The following is an 18,839-nucleotide window of genomic DNA, read 5'->3' on the forward strand; positions in this document are numbered from 1 at the left end:
ATATTCCCTAATATGTTTAAAGCAAACACCTGATAACGAGGTATTGGTTGTTGCCTGTTACCTTTCAGAGAAAAAAAAAAAGATGAGTACTGGCCTGCACTGATGGCCAGCCAAGTTCAAGTCCACAGCAGTCTCAGTGCTTGGGCACCTGCCCTGTGGCCTCCTAAGGACTTGTGGCTGCACAAGTTGAGGGTGTGAGGATGAGCTTTTATTCTTGTCTGTCTACAAAGCCCCCCACTTCTCGTTTGCATCTGGAAGGGGATCTGTTCTGTCAATGTCTTTGGTACTCAGATCTCATTTGTACTTACTAAGATGTTCATAAAAGGAAGAAAAAGAAGTGTGCTTCTTTTTATTGTTTCAGTAACAGTGTTAATGCCCAACACAAGCTTCTTGCTGGTCCCAACTCAGTTCTGTCCAGGTCCCCAGGCTCCATGTGCAAGACCACACATCAGACTGCTGCCTGCTGGAGTCTTACAGCACCTCAGGAACATCTTTTGTACTTTTTAGTCTTCCTAAAAAGCAGAAACCTTCGCTGAGATCCAAGTAACTTCAGTCTCGGAAGGTAAAGCTACTTGTGCCACTGTGATCTGTTCAGTTAACATATTCAAGACAGACTCATCCGGAGAGGCCGTCTGGTTTTGTTGTAGGGAATTGGGCTGAGTTGTGTGCCAACGGCAAGGGAGCTTGCTAAAATAATCCTGGCTGCAGGGAGAAGCTAAAGCAAGCTGGAACTGAGACAGAAAGGAAGCACCCCAGGAGAAAGTTTAGAGGAGCAGTACCAGAGACCAGTGTCTTTAAGCCTTATCGAGGAGGGAAGCCACCTCTGTGTGCTCCTCCTCGGCCACCCCTAAAACCTCCCCTCTCTCCTCGGAAGTTGGACCGATTTCTTTCTCGGCCTCGGCCAGCTGAAGTTCCTCCTCTCCCTCCTCCTCTGGGGGCACCACCGCCCCGATCAGACTTAGATTTGGGAGGAGGTGACTTTGGTCGCAGTCTCTCTATTTCCTCGGTACACCCAGTCAAGTAGGAATTAGGGGCGCTGAAATAGGATGCATATGTTTCCGCATTGTAGTTGCTATTTGTAAGGGTTGGTCCAACTGTAAGCCAGCCTGAAATGAAAGAAAACACTCTTTTTATTTGCCCTCTCTCTTACTGATCACTTTTGGGGAGTCATATGAATCCCTAATCTATTCTTTTTGTGTGTGTCAGACCTTGAATTCAGGGTGCTGTCTCTGAGCTTTTTTACTTAAGGTTAGAACTCTGTCACAGCACCACATCTGGCTTTCTAGTGGTTAACTGGAAATCTATGTGTTATGTGATAGACTCTCCTGCCAGGCTGGCTTTCGATTATAGGCATAGCCACAGCTACCAGCTCCAATTCATTTTTAACCACGTCTCCATCCTCCATCCAGTAGTGAAGCCTCTTATTGAATGTATGGCTCTTAATCATATCTTGTTTTACCTTCTAACATACGACTTCCACAAAATACCATTCTCCCTATTCCCCATCCATCTTCTACATTCTCTGACTATGCCACTTAGAAAAGCAAGTATAAAACAGACCAAGTTTAGGCTCCTGAAATTGACGAAGTTATGCATATACTTCCCACTTAGGAAAATGATGCCATTTTTTCTGATTAAAATTTTGGAACCAATTTTTGCTTTCACACAAAACATTCTCAGTCCACGGGTCCTAGAAACTGAGAACACTCCCTTATTGCTTCAGCTCATTCCCATCTTCCCATGGGCAAATGAGTACATCAAATACCTAAGAGGATGGCTAACCTGTGAAAAAATGGTTAACACCACTAATCACCAGAGAAGTGCAAATCAAAGCCAATGAGGTATCATTCCCCCCCGCTTCCCAGTTATCAACTGATATAATGGCTATTACCAATGTTGCTGGAATTGTGAGGATATCTATTATGGCAAACAGTCTGGAGCTTCCTCAGAAAATCTGGAGTAGAACTCCATATGATCATGATCGAGCAACATACCCAACAGAGATGAAATTACTGTGCTGCAGAGACATCTGCCCTTGCATGTTTCAAAGTATTCTTTACAGTAGCCAACACAATATGGAATCAGCGTGGATATGAATGAATAAAGACAGCACAGCATTTGCACAGATTTTTAGGTGCAGATGGAACTGGAGAACATCATGTTAGTAAATGAGCTGGGCACAGAAAGAGAAACACTGCATATTCTCACTTATAGATGGGAACTAAATGTTTATCATAAAGCTGTAGAGAAGAGAAGAGAACAGCAGCTACAAGAGGCCTGGGAGAGAAGGGAATGGAGAGAGGATGAAAATGGCTTCAGGGGTGCAGATGAGTAGGGGAATGACTTCTAATGTCCTTAGCACAACTCATCAAATACTCCAAAAGAGTAGACATCATTTTAAACACTCCCAATATTTAAAAAAATGGTAGTACAGCTGTCATCAGATACACCAATTATTCTAATCTGACCCATCACACAATGCACACACATGCAGCATCCAGTAGAGACACTGGAGATTTGGTGCATCCATGAGGCTCATGCAGGACGACCAATGTGCCAGGATGGAGGGGAATTCTGACCTGGGGGAGATGACGAGCATGCTGGAACAAGGAGGAGCTAGGAAATCTCTGAACCTAGCACTTAACTTTGCTGTGAACCTAAAGCTACAATCAAACATGGAATCATCTGTTTACACAGAACTATATCCTATTAACACCTATATCACAAAGAATCATAAATATATCCTTATTAGGAAAAAAATTTTAAAAACCTGAGGCCCTACCTGGCCGAATTGTACTATCTCTCCCAAATAGATGAAGGCGTCTCCTGCCAAGACAGAAATGCTCAATTATATGAAAAATTTCTACAGGTTTTTCAATGTTGCCGATTTCTGGTTCTTCTGTGATAATCAAGTCAATGTCAACATTGGCATGGATGAAATCCCCATCGGTGCTTCTCTTCACAGTTCCTTTGATCCCCATGAGGCAGTGTTCCTACAGCACAGGAAGAAGACGCACTGTCAGTAATCACTGCTGACAGCATCTTACACTGCTGATGTCACCCATTCTAAAACAAGCTTGTTTTCTCCTAATCTTCTGGATACTGTTTTAGTGGAAATGTGTAGGGAAATGGACAGTTCTATGCCCTTACAATACTCATTGCTTCCAGAACACTTTGCTTCTAACATCAATGCAGCAAGTCTCTGCTTTTCTGTCAACACTTCCATTCTGTTCATGTCAGTTCAGTTCTAGCACTATGTACATATGAGCACAGAGCCGCGGGTGAAAGGCTCATTCTCACAAGGCTAGCATCCTAGCAATGACAAGTCCAATGCTTCTGACTGGCCAACCAGAAATCCAATGTTCTAATAATTCTCTCTTGGTTGAATCACTCACCACGGTGGCTCATGGAATTCAGGAAAGTGGTTCACTATCACATGCTTATTATAAAAGGTTATAACTCAGGAACAGGCAGATAGGAAAAATGTGTATGATGAAAGTGTGAAGCAGGAACTGAGCTTTTAGGCCCCTTGGAGATATGCCACCCTCCAGTTTTTAAATCCAGGAAGGACTTACGAAAGATCCACTACTGGCTCCCAAAAACTCATGAATAGGGGGCCAGAAGTTTGGCCTAGTGGTAGAGTGCTTGCCTAGCATGCACAAACATGTAGGCTTGATTCCTCGGTAGAAAAAAGCCAGAAGTAGTGCTGAGGTTCAAGTGGTAGAGCTCTACCCTTGAGAAAGTCCAAGGTCAGTGCTCAGGCCCTGAGCTCAAGCACTAAGGACTGGCAAAAAAAAAAAAAGTCTCATGAATAAAAGCTGCTAAAGGCTAGTACTAATAGAATCCAGTGAAACAGAAATTCTCAGGACAGGCTGGGAGTTTGGCCTAGTGGTAGAGTGCTTGCTTAGCATGCACGAAGACCCGGGTTCGATTCCTCAGTACCACATACTAGAAAAAAAGCCGGAAGTGTCACTGAGGCTCAAGTGGTAGAGCTCTAGCCTTGAGCAAAATAAAGTCCAAGGACAACGCTCCGACTCTGAGCTCAAGCCCAGGACTGGCAAAAAAAAAAAAAAAAAAAGCAATTCTCAGGACATTTTGGGTAGGGAAAAAGAGAAACACTTATAAATGGGAAAGAATATCATTGGCATTTCTTATTTCTAAACTTAGAGAAAAGAAAATTAATTCTGAGAGTCAGGAATTTCAAGTGCTCTTACCTAACTTTGAAATATAAAGCTTACAACATGTAAGAATATTTCTTCTGGGGCTGAGAATGTAGCTTAGTGGTGCATGAAGCCCTAGGTTCAATTTCTCAGTACAACATAAACAGAAAAAGTCAGAAATGCCATTGTGTTGTGGCTCAAGTGGTAGAGTGCTAGCCTTGAGCAAAAGCAGCTCAAGGACAGTGTTCAGACCCTGGGTTAAAGCCCCAGAACAGGCAAAAAAAAAAGGAATATTTTCCCCTTTCCAATATGGTGCAGCTCAAAGATAGTGAATAAAATGCTTTCAAATTAATTTGGATTTATTTCTGTAATATTCAATGTTATTTTTATAAGTCTAAAAAAACAATCTTGCTATTGAAATTAATTAAATAGCCTACAGTGATTTGAAAAGTTTGAGAATAAGAATAACACAAAACAGGCCGGGAGTTTGGCTTAGTGGTTAAAGTGCTTGCCTAGCATGCATGAAGACCCGGGTTCGATTCCTCAGTACCACATATAGAAAAAAGCCGAAAGTGGTGCTGAGGCTCAAGTGGTAGAGCTCTAGCCTTGAGAAAGTCTAAGGACAGTGCTCAGGCCCTGAGCTCGAGCCCAGGACTGGCAAAAAAAAAAAAAGAATAACACAAAGCAATAATGATAATACCTTCGTTCTTTGGAAAACAGCCTTTGGATCTAGAGTCTTCGTCTTTCCAGGATTATTTTTGTTGGTTTTAATCCAACAAATATCTTCACATCTTCTGTAACCCCACTTGCGTAAACACTGGGAAAAAAAAAAGAAACTCATAAATTAAGGAAATAACACCTTCAAACTTTTCTAGAGGGACACTAAATTCTGCAGTATTAAAGTAACTGTTTAAGTGTAGAGAAGGAAATAGCAGCCATAATACAAAATGCATATATATATATATATATAATATTTACATCATCCATAGTTAAGAATAAAAACACTGAAAAGATGACATGGTATTCCAACCGATTCCTTACTACAGACTGGCATTCCTAATCAGTAAATCTGAAATCACGAATGCTCTGAAAATAACTTTTTGTGAATGCTCTGAAAATAACTTTTTGATTGTTGATAAAACATTCAGGGGGTTCTGAAGCTGAGAGCATTAAACTCCAAAATCTGAAACACTTCTGTCTGAAACATAGGGCCACTGACCTGTACTGTCTTCCACTGCCACCAACAGACAATGAGCTGTCAATTGTAAGGAAATTGAGGATCCTGTATAGTCACAAAATAATCCAAAAGATAATCTGAATTCTACCACCTCCATTTTCTGTCCTCTGACAAAGGCAAATACAAATGAACTTTTCTAATTGATAATTCTCTTCAAATAAGCCCTGCAAAACTTCATTTCTATATTAACTACTTTCAACTGCATAAAGTTCAGATTTAAAATCACAATGCCTATCTCCTGATTGGGAAAAATTGTAATTTTTGATCTTTATATAATCATCAAAGTAAGAAATATGAACTTTAGTATCCAAAATCTGCTAAAGAATATATGAAAGACATTGTTTAATTAACCATTGTATAGAATGGTATTTGCAAGGCTTACCACATGCCGGTGTTGGGTAGCTCCTCAGAATAGGAGCACAAATAAGATACAGGCCAGACCCCTGGCCCACTGAAGAGCAAAGTAAGGGAGAATGAGCAAATGATATGGTACTGCTGATATGATGATCGAGCATACATTAAGAGAAACGCATTCCATAAATGTTCCTTACTGCAGGCACTGAACTAACACCTCTAGGTGAAACTAAAATAATTATCAAAGACCCAGATCAATACAGTAGTCCCTCCTTACCCTGGAGTTAGTAAGTTATGGAAGCATCGCTGTTACTCAGTAGCCTCAAACTCACTATTTACATAAAGAACACAAAGGAACTGAAGAATCTTAGTCTTTGAGTAGGAATTCACTGCAATATAATCCTACTTATTATCTCATAAGTTTACTTAATCTGTCAAGCAGGATTAAACAAGATCACTTCATGTACAGTAATATAACCTAAAAAAGGAAAAGTGTCATGTGATGAAACAGGTCCCAAAAGAGTATGCTTCTAGGACCACTGTCTCACTGTTGCATACCAGGTGAATTAAGATCAAATGGAAGCAGGGCACCGGTGGCTCATGCCTGTGATCCTTTCTACTCAGGAGGCCGAGATCTGAGGATTGTGGTTCAAAGCCAGCCATGGCATGAAAGTCCATTAGCCATTTACCTCCAGTTAACCACCAGAAAACCAGAAGTGGCACTATGGCTCAAGTGGTAGACTCCTAGCCTTGAGCAGAAGAGCTCAGGGACAGAGCCTAGGCCCCAAGGTTCAAGCCATATGACCAACCAAAAACAAACAAAAACATGGATGACTTCTGATAAATGAACGGTGTTCCACGTTCCCATTATTTTTGATTATAGGCACTTATGGGGCTGGGAGCATAGCCTAGTGGTAGACTGCTCACCTAGCATGCACGAAGCCCTGTGTTCAATTCCTCAGTATCACATACACAGAAAAAGCCAGAAGTGGTGCTATGGCTCAAGTGGCAAAGTGCTAGCCTTGAGCAAAGTTTAAGGACAGTGCTCAGGCCCTGAGTTCAACCCCCAGGACTGGCCAAGTTACTCTGAATAATAAAAAAAAAAATAAAGAAGAAAAGTTCTGAGGTACAAATGAGTCTAAGACCATAAACAGAGATGAGACGTCTTTTTTCCTCTTCCATTCATGCATTTAAACTGCACAATACGGGAGCTGCTTTACTTTCCCAGTGTGTCACCATTTGGAATTCAGGAGTCAATACTATTCAGAATAACAGTTTTTGCTACTCATAAAGAGCAATAAACAGCAGTTCACATTTTCTGCTGTAATCTAGAGCTCTAGCCTGTTCTCTTCCTGTACTTATTAAATTATATTTTGAAGGACCTACATTTATCTGCAGAGCTAGTTAACTGATTTGGTGTGCATTGTCTTCTACATGCTTTCCTTTGAATATTTTAGAACTCTTCGAGAAACAAATGACAAAATAACATGAATATTCATCCCCTTGATGAAACACACTGTTATATTTTTCCTTATGAATTTATTTTGTTAGGTCCAATAGCTCATGTCTATGATCCTAGGTCCTGAGGAGTCTGAAATGTGAGGACTGCATTTCAAAGCCAGCTTGGGCGAGAAAAGTCTATGAGACTATTATCTCTAGTTAATCACCAAAGAAAATCTAGTAGAGATGTGGTTCAAATGGTAATGCTCAGGAACAGAGTCTAGGCCCTGAGTTGAAGCCCCATAACCAGAACCAAAAAAAAAAGTATCTAATCTTACCACTCTTCCAAGGTCCAATCCTTCCCCAGAGCCACACCAGAGAAATATAAACGATCGTGGTGCTGCAATCTCATCTATCTCTAATTTCATAATCTATAAGAAAACAAAACATGCATAAAAAGTTTCCAATTCACTTACATCCAATAGAACAATATTGTCTGAAGATGAGCACAGATAAAATCATTTCCCTGGCCAGGAGTTTGGCCTAGTGGTTAAAGTGCTTGCCTAGCATGCATGAAGACCCGGGTTCGATTCCTCGGTACCACAAACATAGAAAAAGCCGGAAGTGGTGCTGAGGCTCAAGTGGTAGAGCTCTAGCCTTGAGAAAGTCCAAGGACAGTGCTCAGGCCCTGAGCTCAAGCCCAGGACTGGCAAAAAAAAAAATCATTTCCCTTAGAAAACATTAAAATTATCCTTGAAATTGTTATAAGCTGGGTGCTGGTAGCTCACACCTGTAATCCTACTCAGGGGACTGAGATCTGAGGATCATGGTTCGAGGCCAGACTTTGAGATTCTTATCTCTGCTTAACCATCAAAAAAGCCAGAAGTGGAGCTGTAGCTCAAGTGTGGGAATACTAACCTCGTGCAAAAAAAATCAGGGATAGCACCCAGGCCCTACAGACACAAAAGGGAAGAAAAAGAAAAAATAACTTATGGTACTGTTTTATTTTACAGACAAACAATATACACATGTGTGCAAATAAGAACATGTACACACATGTGGAAAGAGGTTACAGGAAAATCAGCGAAAAGAATGAGGGTTTCTAAGGGAACTAGGAGCTATTCTACAGCAACACTTTATTATATACAGAAAAAGAAACACAACTGAAAGGAGGCTTAGGTGAGTCCAAAGTTACTGGCAAAATTAAAAGACAAAGAAGCTGGGTGTAGTAGCAAGTCCCTGTAGTCACACAGAATTTGGGAGTCTGAGGCAAATTTGAGATCACTTGAGCCCACTATCTGCAGGTAGTCACTGCAAGAGCTTTCCAACAGCTGCTTCTCCCAGATGCTTTCTCCCTGGTCTAACATGCTAACAGGGTATTCTCATTATAGCAGTCAAAACTTTCAAAACATCTTAATGTCTTCATGCTGAAAGTTCAAGTACTTCCTTCAGCTAAGAATCCTTGTGCCCCATCTTTCACCCCAAGGGTAGTTCCCACTGAATACACTGTTGAGGTGTTGCTTTCTCCATGCTCACACACCATCTTCCCATGTGTGGTCAGTGTTCTCATTAGCATCTCAGGCTATTCTCCACTGCAGGGCCAACAGAACTATAATATCCCTGCTCATCCGTATTCCCTCAGTATGAAGTCCTGAATCTGCAAGAGGTTGTGTAGTAATTAGTGGTCAATAAATATTTATTACTTTTGCTATTGGTTGTAAATCCAGGTACTTTATGTAACTGAATTGAAATCATCAGCTTAACGTTATTTAGGAAAATCTAAATTGATCATGATTATATCATACTGAGCTTACCTATCATGATCTATACTGTACAAGACTAGGTTCTACGTGAGAACAGAAGTGTATACACACATATACATACTTTTACTAAACCTGAACAACTGATCAGTGCATTACCAATCACGTCATTTGCTCTTAGGTTTTTCCCAACCATACTCAAGGTCTCAACAACTAGGATTACGATTCTTTCATAGTTTGCTTACAAGCTGCTCTTTTTACTCAAGTAGAAAAACGAATGAAAATGTATCGCATGTCAATGTTCCTTGGACTTTCAGCTGTAAAATGTTCCATTAATTTATGTTCTATTAATTCATACTTATCAGTAAAGAATTGGAATGTTGGTTAGGATACTTTGTGATCCAGTAAACATCTAATCATTTGAACAATCGATACAGTAGCATCATACATCATCCCAGGTCCAGCATTTCTCATTCGCCGTGATGCCTGTCTCTCTGTAATATTCTTCTAAAGGAGGTTCCAGAAGAATCACGTCAAATTTAGGGGTTAGCTCTCGAATATCAAAAGCTTCTATGTCAGCTTGTAAATACCTATTTTAAAAAACGAATAGAACATTTTCAAGTACCTTGCAGATGATAGTCCAAGAAATCATCTGACCTATTACTAAACATTATTGTTAAATATTATTTTCAAAGTAAAATGTTTATTTTGGAAGATCTTCTTTCTTCATCATAGATATGAATCCATCAACCAATATATCTACCCTAGGACACAGATAGGACACGACAAAGTAAATACCAAATTATTTCCCACCAATAGCCATTTATATTCTGCACTTATTTTTATACTCAAGTCTGTACTCAGATGTGAGTCTATAACCCCCTTTCCATTGCCACTGGAGTTTTCTAAGTAGTAATGTATTACTTTTTTCTCATTAATTAAAATAGAAAAACTACTTCTCACTAAGTTTCAAGTTCCTCCCCATAATAAAATTTCTAAACATGGACATAATTTTCTTTTATTCAATGGTTCATTAGTTAAAATGTACATGTTTTTTCCACACATTCTTTCCGCATGACATAATGGTAATTATTACTAGCTTTTAGGTATTTCACAGTTTGAACGTATTTTAAAGAATATTTTTACACAGATAAATATTAGACTATACCTAGACTTCCCAAATTGTGAGATTGATTTCTGATTATTCTAATGACTAATGTTACCTCTCATTGAATTCTTAAAAGTGTAAGATATCCAAATAGAGTTCAATTTTAAAACTCATATACATTTCTGAGAAAAAAACGTTGTTAAGCAAATATTAAAGTGAATTATTGTATTCCAAATTGTTAAAAATAGTATTTTAGTATGGCAAATTAAAATTTTTCTTTTTCTTCATCTAAGTGTTCTAATTTTTTTCAAGTCATTAAAGGCATTTTATGCAAATTTTATTAGTACGGTAAGCTGGCTGGAGATGTAACTCAGCACTGACCCAACATGCTCATAGCTGCCATAATGCCCCTGACACACACACACAGACACAGAAGAAAAAAAAAGAATATCATAAATTCAAATTATTTTCTAAGTTAGAAGAAAACATTTTCAGGTACTTTGTCTGGCTAAATTAGAACCCCCTGTGTAATCAACATGAGAATTTCAAAGAAACAGACTCATGGAATATTTTAACATTAGGTAGAGTTCTTCTTTAGAAGGAAGATTATAGGATAAACAGACTGCTAATTGAAACCGAAGTTAGGAACAAAAAGTAAGGCAGCTACTTACATCGGAGGGGTGTTAGACTTTGCTATTAACTCATCTTTCAGCCTGATAAGTTCCCTGAGTTTGGGATATTCTTCAAATCTGTCAGCTAAACCTGAGGAGAAATTATATAAATTTTAATTCAGGTGAAATATTAATGAATTCATAGTTTATAAGCACTCCCAAGAAAGCAAAACAATATGCACACACACCATTACTCAGGTGTGAATTCAAGACCCCATGCCTGCTAGGCGGGCACTTTAAAACCTGCCACACCCAAGTCATTTTTAAAAACAGGGGCGAGTCTCATTTTCAGCCAGGATCAGCCTCAGACTGTGATCTTCCTAACTATGCCTCCACATGAAGCTGGAACCCTAAGTGTGCATGCCATACCCTGCTTGTTTACTGAGAGGGGGACATTAATTTTTCCAAGGTTATCCTGGAGTCACAATCCTCCCCAGTCTCTACCTTCCAGGTGGGTAGATTAGAGGGGTGTACCATCATACCCAGCCTCAATTTTTTCTTTTATTATGCTTTCCTCCCATACTGAACATAATAGTACCAATACAGACTATATAAATTTCTTCAATTAAGTAAAAAAGAGTTGTTGACTGGGCACAGTGGTACCTACTTACAATTTCAGCTACTCAAGAGGCAGAGATCAAGAGGTATCACAGAGTGAGATCATCCTGGGCAAGATGAAACCCAATCACAAGCTGGAGAGTGGCATGCACTGTGGTCCCAGCGATAAGGGACCCTCTACCGAAGGACTGTGGTCCAAGGCCAACCTCTCGCAGAAACTGCGGGCTCTCATCCGAAAATAAACAGGGCTGTGGGCTTTGCTCAAGTGATAGAGCATCTGCCAACAAGCATGAGGTGCTGAGTTCAAATCCCAGTAATGTCAAAAAAACTAAAACTACATGTTTTTACTCTCAAGAGTAAAAATGAGGGCCAGGAGTTTGGACTCATTGTAGAGTGCTTACCTCGCATGCATTAAAAACCCAGGCTTAATTCCTTTGTGCCATATACATAGAAAAAGCCAGAAGTGGTGCTGTGGCTCAAGTGGTAGTACTCTAGCCTTGAGAAAGCCCAAGGACAGTGGTCAGGCCCTGAGTTCAAGGCCCAGGACTGGCAAAAAAAAAAAAAAAGTAAAACTGAGGGGACAGGAGCATGGTCTAGTGGAAGAGTGCTTGCCTATCTTAAAGAATCTAAATTCTATCTTTCTTTAAGATCTGATGAACAGATGGGTAGTGTCTTATATAAAATATGAGGACTGGAACTGGAGGCATTGTTAACCAAAGTGCCAGCAGCAGTGGGCAAAAAAGACGTGCAAGAACTTAAGACCCTGACTGCAAGTCCCAGTACTAGCACCAAAAGAAAAAAAGGGGGGAAAGAAAAAGAGAAAAAATTATGGAATGATAAAATAAAATGAAAACAATACAACGCAACACATAAAAGAACTGACTGCTAGTAGATACACAGCAATAATGTTCTATCACAGTAATAGTTGCCAACAAACAACCCTACGAAAACACTCAAATAACACTAACCGTTTATTACACCCTCTAAATGAATCGACTATATACTACACAAATTATCTACAAAAGAAAGACCTCCACATAACCAAAACAAAAGTAACATTGTTTAATGAAAAATAAAGATCTACTAGAAGCACTGAGATGAGAAAGAGGAAGTCCAAGCTGGGAAAAATGTTGATAGAATTAATCCAAAAAGAGATAAGATCACAAGCATATAATGAACAACTTACGATAAGAGGGCGCAAATAAAGCTGACCTACCCACATCCCTGATGAAGTTCTGAGGCCGGTGTCCGGTGTCTACGAAGTGCTGGCAGTAATCATTATGAGGATTCAAGCTCTGCGTCCCCTAAGGAAATGGTCAGCATTACATTAGCAGCAGGCCCTACAAGGCAGGTACACTAACTCTGAGCACCGCTTCTAATTGTGGGACCATACAAAATATAAAAGATATATTTGAAAACAACTATAATCAGGACTAAACCTCTTCAAGAGATGCCAACACCAATATACCATTATCCCAACCTAAACAGAAGAGTATTTCAAAAGTAACTTAAATAATTTTAATTTTACTAGTGATTCTCAATAATTAAAAGACAAACAGATATGGACAATACTTTCAGGCACATCATTTGAATATGAGGTGTTATAGAAGATTTAGCCTAGTGGTAGAGTGTTTGCCTACCATGCACAAAGACCCAGGTTCGATTCCTCGTTACCACATACATAGAAAAAAAAAAAAGCCAGAAGTAGTGCTGTGGCTCAAGTGGTAGAGCTCTAGCCTTGAAAAAAAACAAAAATTATTGATCTTACCTTAAGAAAAGTACTAGAATCCTTGTAAATTTCTTCTTCATATGGCAAATTTTCCTCTTCCTGTTGCATTTCTAGTTCATCCTTTGAAAAGAAAGATTAAGGAAATATTTAATATACTCCATTTCTTTATTTTTTTTCCAGTCCTAGGACTTGAATATGGGGCTTGGGCACTGTCCTTGGGCTTTCTCAAGGCTAGCATTATACCACTTGAGCCACAGAACCACTTCTGACTTTTTCTGTGTATGGTACTGAGGAATCAAACCACTAGACTACAATTCTGGCCCTCTTTAATTATCTTAAGACTCAAAATATTTATTTCTCTAAGATTATGCTTCAAATTAGCAATAAAAAAGTCTTTGCTTTCCTATCATTATATCCAATTAGCTGATTATTTTTACAATAAAAAAATCATTATCATGAATAATTACCTACAATTAATGTTTTATTTTCTTAACTGTCTAGAATTATCTCATATAAATATTAGGATTTAGTTGAGTGCTGAATGATTATCACTAATGGGCAAGTTTACTTCTATTACATGATACTGCCATTCTTATAGGGACAAAATGTTCAAATATATATGCTCTACCTAATAAAATCACAAGTACTTATGTATAAACACTAAAATAAGATATATCCTTGTGAGATTAGTCACTGACCTTCCTAAAAATTTAGGCTCTAAACAGAACTACCAAAGTAGGCATTTGATTCTACTATAAATATGTACTATAATTAAAATTTTGAGGCATTTTTGTCCAAATTACTTCCTTCTAAAATATTGCTATTACAAGTCCAGAAGTTTGCTTTTCCTTGGTCCTCTGTTTTGTAGACCATGAGTTCCCAAAATACTTTAACTGCACTACCCTATACTGGAGGACACAGAGACTAAAGTAGTCTCCTCAAATTAGACCCAAAATCCAGAGTTACTGGTACACATATTAATTCACCCTTCTTAAAAAATACTATTGGAGTTGTAACTCCATTTTCTGCAGAGAGAGAAGGAAATGTTTCTTTCCTCCATTTTCCCCTGTTTTAATTCTGATAAAACTTTAAAACTTGCTAAAACTTTTTTAATAAAACTTCAAAATGATATACTATTGTCAGTGATTGCTAAGAATGTTGCTAAATACTTTATGTCATAACTGGAAGTCACATTTACATTCATAAATATAAGCCAAACAACTCTTACATAAAATGAGGATAATATGAAGGCTTTCCTTTTTCTGACAGTGCTGGGATTTGAGCTCAGGGCCTGGTACTTGCTGGGGCAGCACCCTGGAACCACACCTCACCTTTTTATTGGTCAATTTTAAGATGCAATCTCACTTCTCCTCTGAGCAGCAATCCACCTACCTCAGGATTGTCATCACCGTTATGAGCACAGACATGTGAGCATCACATCCAGCTACCTTCCATGAGGTAGTCTTGCACACATTTGTTTTTCTTTGCCTAAAACCTTGCTACTCACAACTGTGGTCTCCAACATAACTTGGAATGACAGATGTACTCCACTGAGCTTAGCGATGAGTTGAGAAGGTATTTGGAATTTTTCTCCCAGGTTGACCCGGGACTATAATCTCCTACTAGTCTCAGCCTACCAACAAGATTACAGATGTGAGCCACTGGTAATTATTAGTATACCGTACTTTAACTGATAATATATGCAAGTGACAAGGATTTTAGCATTTGTTCACATTCAGCTTTCCACCTAACTGGTTTTCTTACATGTAAATCTACTATAGTAAGGATTTATTTTTCATTACTTGCCTTGTATTCTTCAACTTTGTCCTCATCTGTCTCTCCTTCATCCAAACACTTACGTTTTGCATTTGGAGCAGAGGTATCATAGGAAGCCCTAAAAATTAAAATGGAAGCATCACACAACTACATACAGACACTGATAGGCATATATGGCCAGTGGTGAATAACACGGTGTAAAAACAGAACAAGGAAAATTACTTATAATTAAATGACATCTGTTCACTGTTCATGAAAGATCCCAACCTGACTAATTATACTCTATTTTCTTGAGAAAGCAACTAAAGAAAAAAGCTATTAAAAAGAATGCATTAAAAGCTGAGAGTCAGTGGCTCACACCTATTATCTTGGTACTCAGGAGACTGAGATCTGAGGATTGTGGTTCAAAGCTCAGGGCAAAAAAGTCTGTAAGACTCTAATCTCCAAACAACTCCCAGAAAACCAGAAGTGGTGCTGTGGCTCAAAGTGACAGAGGGCTAGCCTTGAGCGAAAAAGCTCAAGGAGAACACCCTGGCCCTGAGTTCAAGCCCCACAACTGACCAAAAACTTTTTTTAAAAAAATGCTTTGAGTAATCAAATGAATATCCCTTTTAGTACAAAGTATACATTCTTAAGTTTATAAAAATTATAATTTATAATTTAAAGTATAATTATTTTCTACATGCAAGCTAATTATTAGTCTAAGATTCCTTGTTTAGCTACTTTGGGGGAGGGGGCAGCACTGGTATCTCAGGGCCTTGCAATAGTTCAACTTGCTAGCTAGACTGGGGCTCTACCACTTGAGCCATATACCCAGTCTTTTTTGTTGTTGGTAGAAACCAGTAAATGTCTGTACCTAGCTGGCCTTGAACCTCACTCAGCTCTCCAGATCTAAGCCACGCTAAAGAAGTGTGCCAACGGCACCTTGCTTTAACTGCTTTTTGAATGAGAAGTTACTATTTTCAGAAAATAATTTTTTTTATGATCTATGAGCGGTCCTCAAATCCCATGTTTCCAGCATCTTTCTTCTGATGCTTCTCATGGCAACACGTTTACATTTGTGGTCATTTGTTTATTAAAAAACACAGACCCTTTCAAAATATCAATCAGTAGGTCACTAAACAAGTTACTCCACTCCACTTACCTGCAAGTTTCTCTTGTTTCAGCAATTTCTCTCTGTTCATCTTTACTATTTAACACAGCACCAATGCTGTCTGCACTTTCCGCTCCCAACTGAGGAGAAAAACACAAAAAGTAGATCACAAAATCATGATAAAAATGACTTATTTCAACTGAAAAAGCATCTTATGCTTTTAATTATACTTGATATTAAGATAATTTTAGCCAACTTTTGACTTCTCAATAATAAACATGAATTGGTGCTAGTAAAAATAACCCCCAAGGAGGAGCTAACACCATGTGTACAAGTGTATGTAAGTACCACACTGGGTACTTTGTATGAATCAGCTCACATACTGTAACTTATCGAATGTGCAGACCAAAACAAATCCAGTGTTATTTAAACGAGGCTTTTAAAACTGATGGCAGGCACAATTCTCAACCTTATTTTTAAGGTGCTAACCTTAAAAACAGGAATGTCAACTTTGACCAGCATTCTGGATAATTTTTACAAAATGCAATGAATGTAAATAAAATCAGATTCATCTCATAAAAACTCCAAAGTTAGACTAGAAAATACAGAATACCATGAAGAATAATTTAATATTTTGAAGTATCAGAGGATCATAAGAAAATCTGCACTAAACAGTCCCTCAGGAGAAAGCATGCTAAACTATCAAAGCAGCAGTGGCCAACTTTGATTCTAAACAATTCCTATCCTTTTATGAATGCCAACACATCGACTGCTGCCAACACATCAACTGTTCAAAAGTCTCAACTCCACTGTAAAACTTTCCTGAGGCTTCTTTTTGGTCAAGAGACTCAGCACATCTACTTCCTATAGGGAGAGCTTTCTAGGTTTCTTCCAGGGCTGGCTCCTCCCTAGTTATAGTTTCTCTCTTTTCACACTCCTACCTTAGAGCACAAGGTTTTTTTCCTCCTAGAGCTCTTCCATTAGCAGTATACACAGAATGACCCCTATTCCTCATCCTTATTTCCTTACTCATTTGGAGCACTTAGTGTAACTTTCAGGGATTTTTACACGTTCCCTTTACTTTCTACTTATTTCATTATCTATATCACAACTCCCAATTATTTTCACACTTACAAATAATTCGGTGCTGCACTGAAATGAACTGCAGGTTAGGGTCACCTCCCTAACCCTTGTGTTGATCTCTATGGCGGAATGGAAAACCAGTCTGATTTTAAGTCTGCTATGGCTCTTTCCTCGCTGCATGGGAACGCTACTAACCAGTGAACATCAACTTACTCACCCACAAGAAGCAGTGAAGTGGGCAGGCTTGGAAAACCACCTTTGTGGAGTACAAACTCTGTTGGTGAGGCTTGAGGAGGGCAAAAATCACTTAAAACCTACCAAACCCATGTATTCGCTAAATGAAGGAAATGCTTCCAATTTCATGGGGGTTGTGACGGCTACACAGTAAAAGAAATTCTAATACCAGACGATTCCAGATGCAACTACGTGACTATCAAATTCACTGTACAGAAGAGGGAAAAGAAGAAAACAAAACAAAACCCTAACGTCCACCTTCGGGGCCACTTGCAATGAGGTTCTTCCAACACGACCACGAAGGAAAAAGACTTATTTCCAAATGAACCTCGAGAATGCGCGCTGACCGCCCAGAAGGTGGTATAAATAGAGGAAAGGGTGAGGTCGGGGGAGACGGCGAGTCACGAAGGCCAGGGTGGACGGTGCACGCCCGCCACTGAGGATCAGACACCGGGGCAGCAAACCCGGAGAGGCGGGCGCGGGCCGAGCCAGGTTTGGACCCCTGAGAACGGTGGGCAAGGGGTCGGGGGGCCGGGGAGGGATGTGGTGGAGGGGACGGGGCTGACGTGGAGAGACGCGGTGAAGGACGCGGGTGAGAGGCGGGGGCGGGGGGGGGGGGGGTGACAGCCGCGCGTGCGCACTCGCGATCCCGCCCCGCACCGGCCACTCCGGGCCGCGGACCTGCTGAGCCAGGAGTTGTCGCCGTAACTTCTGTCGCTCCCGGATCTCCTGCAAGCGACTATCCATGCCCCAGCTCGTGCTTTCCACTATCCCCGCACAGTCTTCACTGGCCAATAAACCCCAATCCTTCTCTCGGGACTACAGGCGGAACACACGCTTTCACCAGCAACTCGCCGCGGGGTCGTGCCTCTTCTTCTTCAGCGGGGAACTTCCGGTGCAGCCCGGCTTCGGGGAGCTGCGCGGAAGTCCCGCCTCCTGATGTCACCGAGACGCGGTCTGGTGACGTCACCCAGGCAAGAGCCAATGAGCGCTGCTGCTGCCCGGCGCGCGCTTTCTGCGACGGTGCAGGCGAGTCGGCGGGTCTCTGCCCGGTGGGTGCAGAGCTGAGTGGTCTCCAGTGATAACGGCGCCCGGTCAGGGAGCCTCGGGCCGAGCCACGACGAGAACGAAACCAAGGAGGTCCGGACACGCGCTTTGCTGCGTGAGCCAGACCTCTGCTCTTGTAAAAGCCGCCACCCGCGCCGGGTGATGCTGGCCGCCCAGGGGACTGAGATCGGAACATCTCCTTGAGACTTCGTTCAAAGAAGGGAGCTCTTCCTAAATAGCTAGAATGTGTCTGAAGATCGGTTCCACTTCACTGTGACTAGAGAAAATTCAAATTGAGTCAACAAACAATTGGTGAAACTTAGCAGGTGGGCTAACAGCAAGTGCTGCCTTAAATGAGGAGAAATGAGACTGCTTGAGCCCTGCTGGTAGGAGTGTAAAATCTTCATATTCTGTGAAGTTAACTGTGATTATATGTCACTTGCTGGCAGGTAGTTAAGAGAAATGCATCATTAGGGAATGTCCTATTGCGGCTGACATTGTAGAGTGTACCTACACAAACCTAGGTGGTATGTGTCAGTCACAATACATGGCATGCCACCTTCATGTGTTCAAGAGACAGGCCTAATGA

The 18,839-nt window shown here is 40.3% G+C and overlaps 1 protein-coding gene across 1 annotated transcript; it reads right to left on the reverse strand.

Annotated features, from left to right (window-relative positions):
* Positions 1-467: 467 nt before the first annotated feature.
* Mettl14 (methyltransferase 14, N6-adenosine-methyltransferase non-catalytic subunit) lies at positions 468-18,092 on the reverse strand. Its single transcript, XM_090356650.1, has 11 exons — positions 17,885-18,092; positions 15,938-16,026; positions 14,824-14,911; positions 13,057-13,137; positions 12,505-12,592; positions 10,731-10,821; positions 9,400-9,541; positions 7,530-7,622; positions 4,861-4,977; positions 2,783-2,993; positions 468-1,106 (listed from the first exon to the last, which is right to left on the reverse strand). The coding sequence occupies exons 1-11, from the start codon at positions 17,948-17,950 to the stop codon at positions 802-804; spliced, it is 1,371 nt and encodes a 456-aa protein (XP_090212776.1). The 5' UTR covers positions 17,951-18,092; the 3' UTR covers positions 468-801.
* Between the last annotated feature and the right edge of the window lie 747 nt (positions 18,093-18,839).

Source organism: Megascapheus bottae, chromosome 23 (genome assembly GCF_031878675.1).
Source record: "Megascapheus bottae isolate mThoBot1 chromosome 23, mThoBot2.hap1, whole genome shotgun sequence".
In the NCBI taxonomy this organism is placed as follows: Eukaryota; Metazoa; Chordata; class Mammalia; order Rodentia; family Geomyidae; genus Megascapheus; species Megascapheus bottae.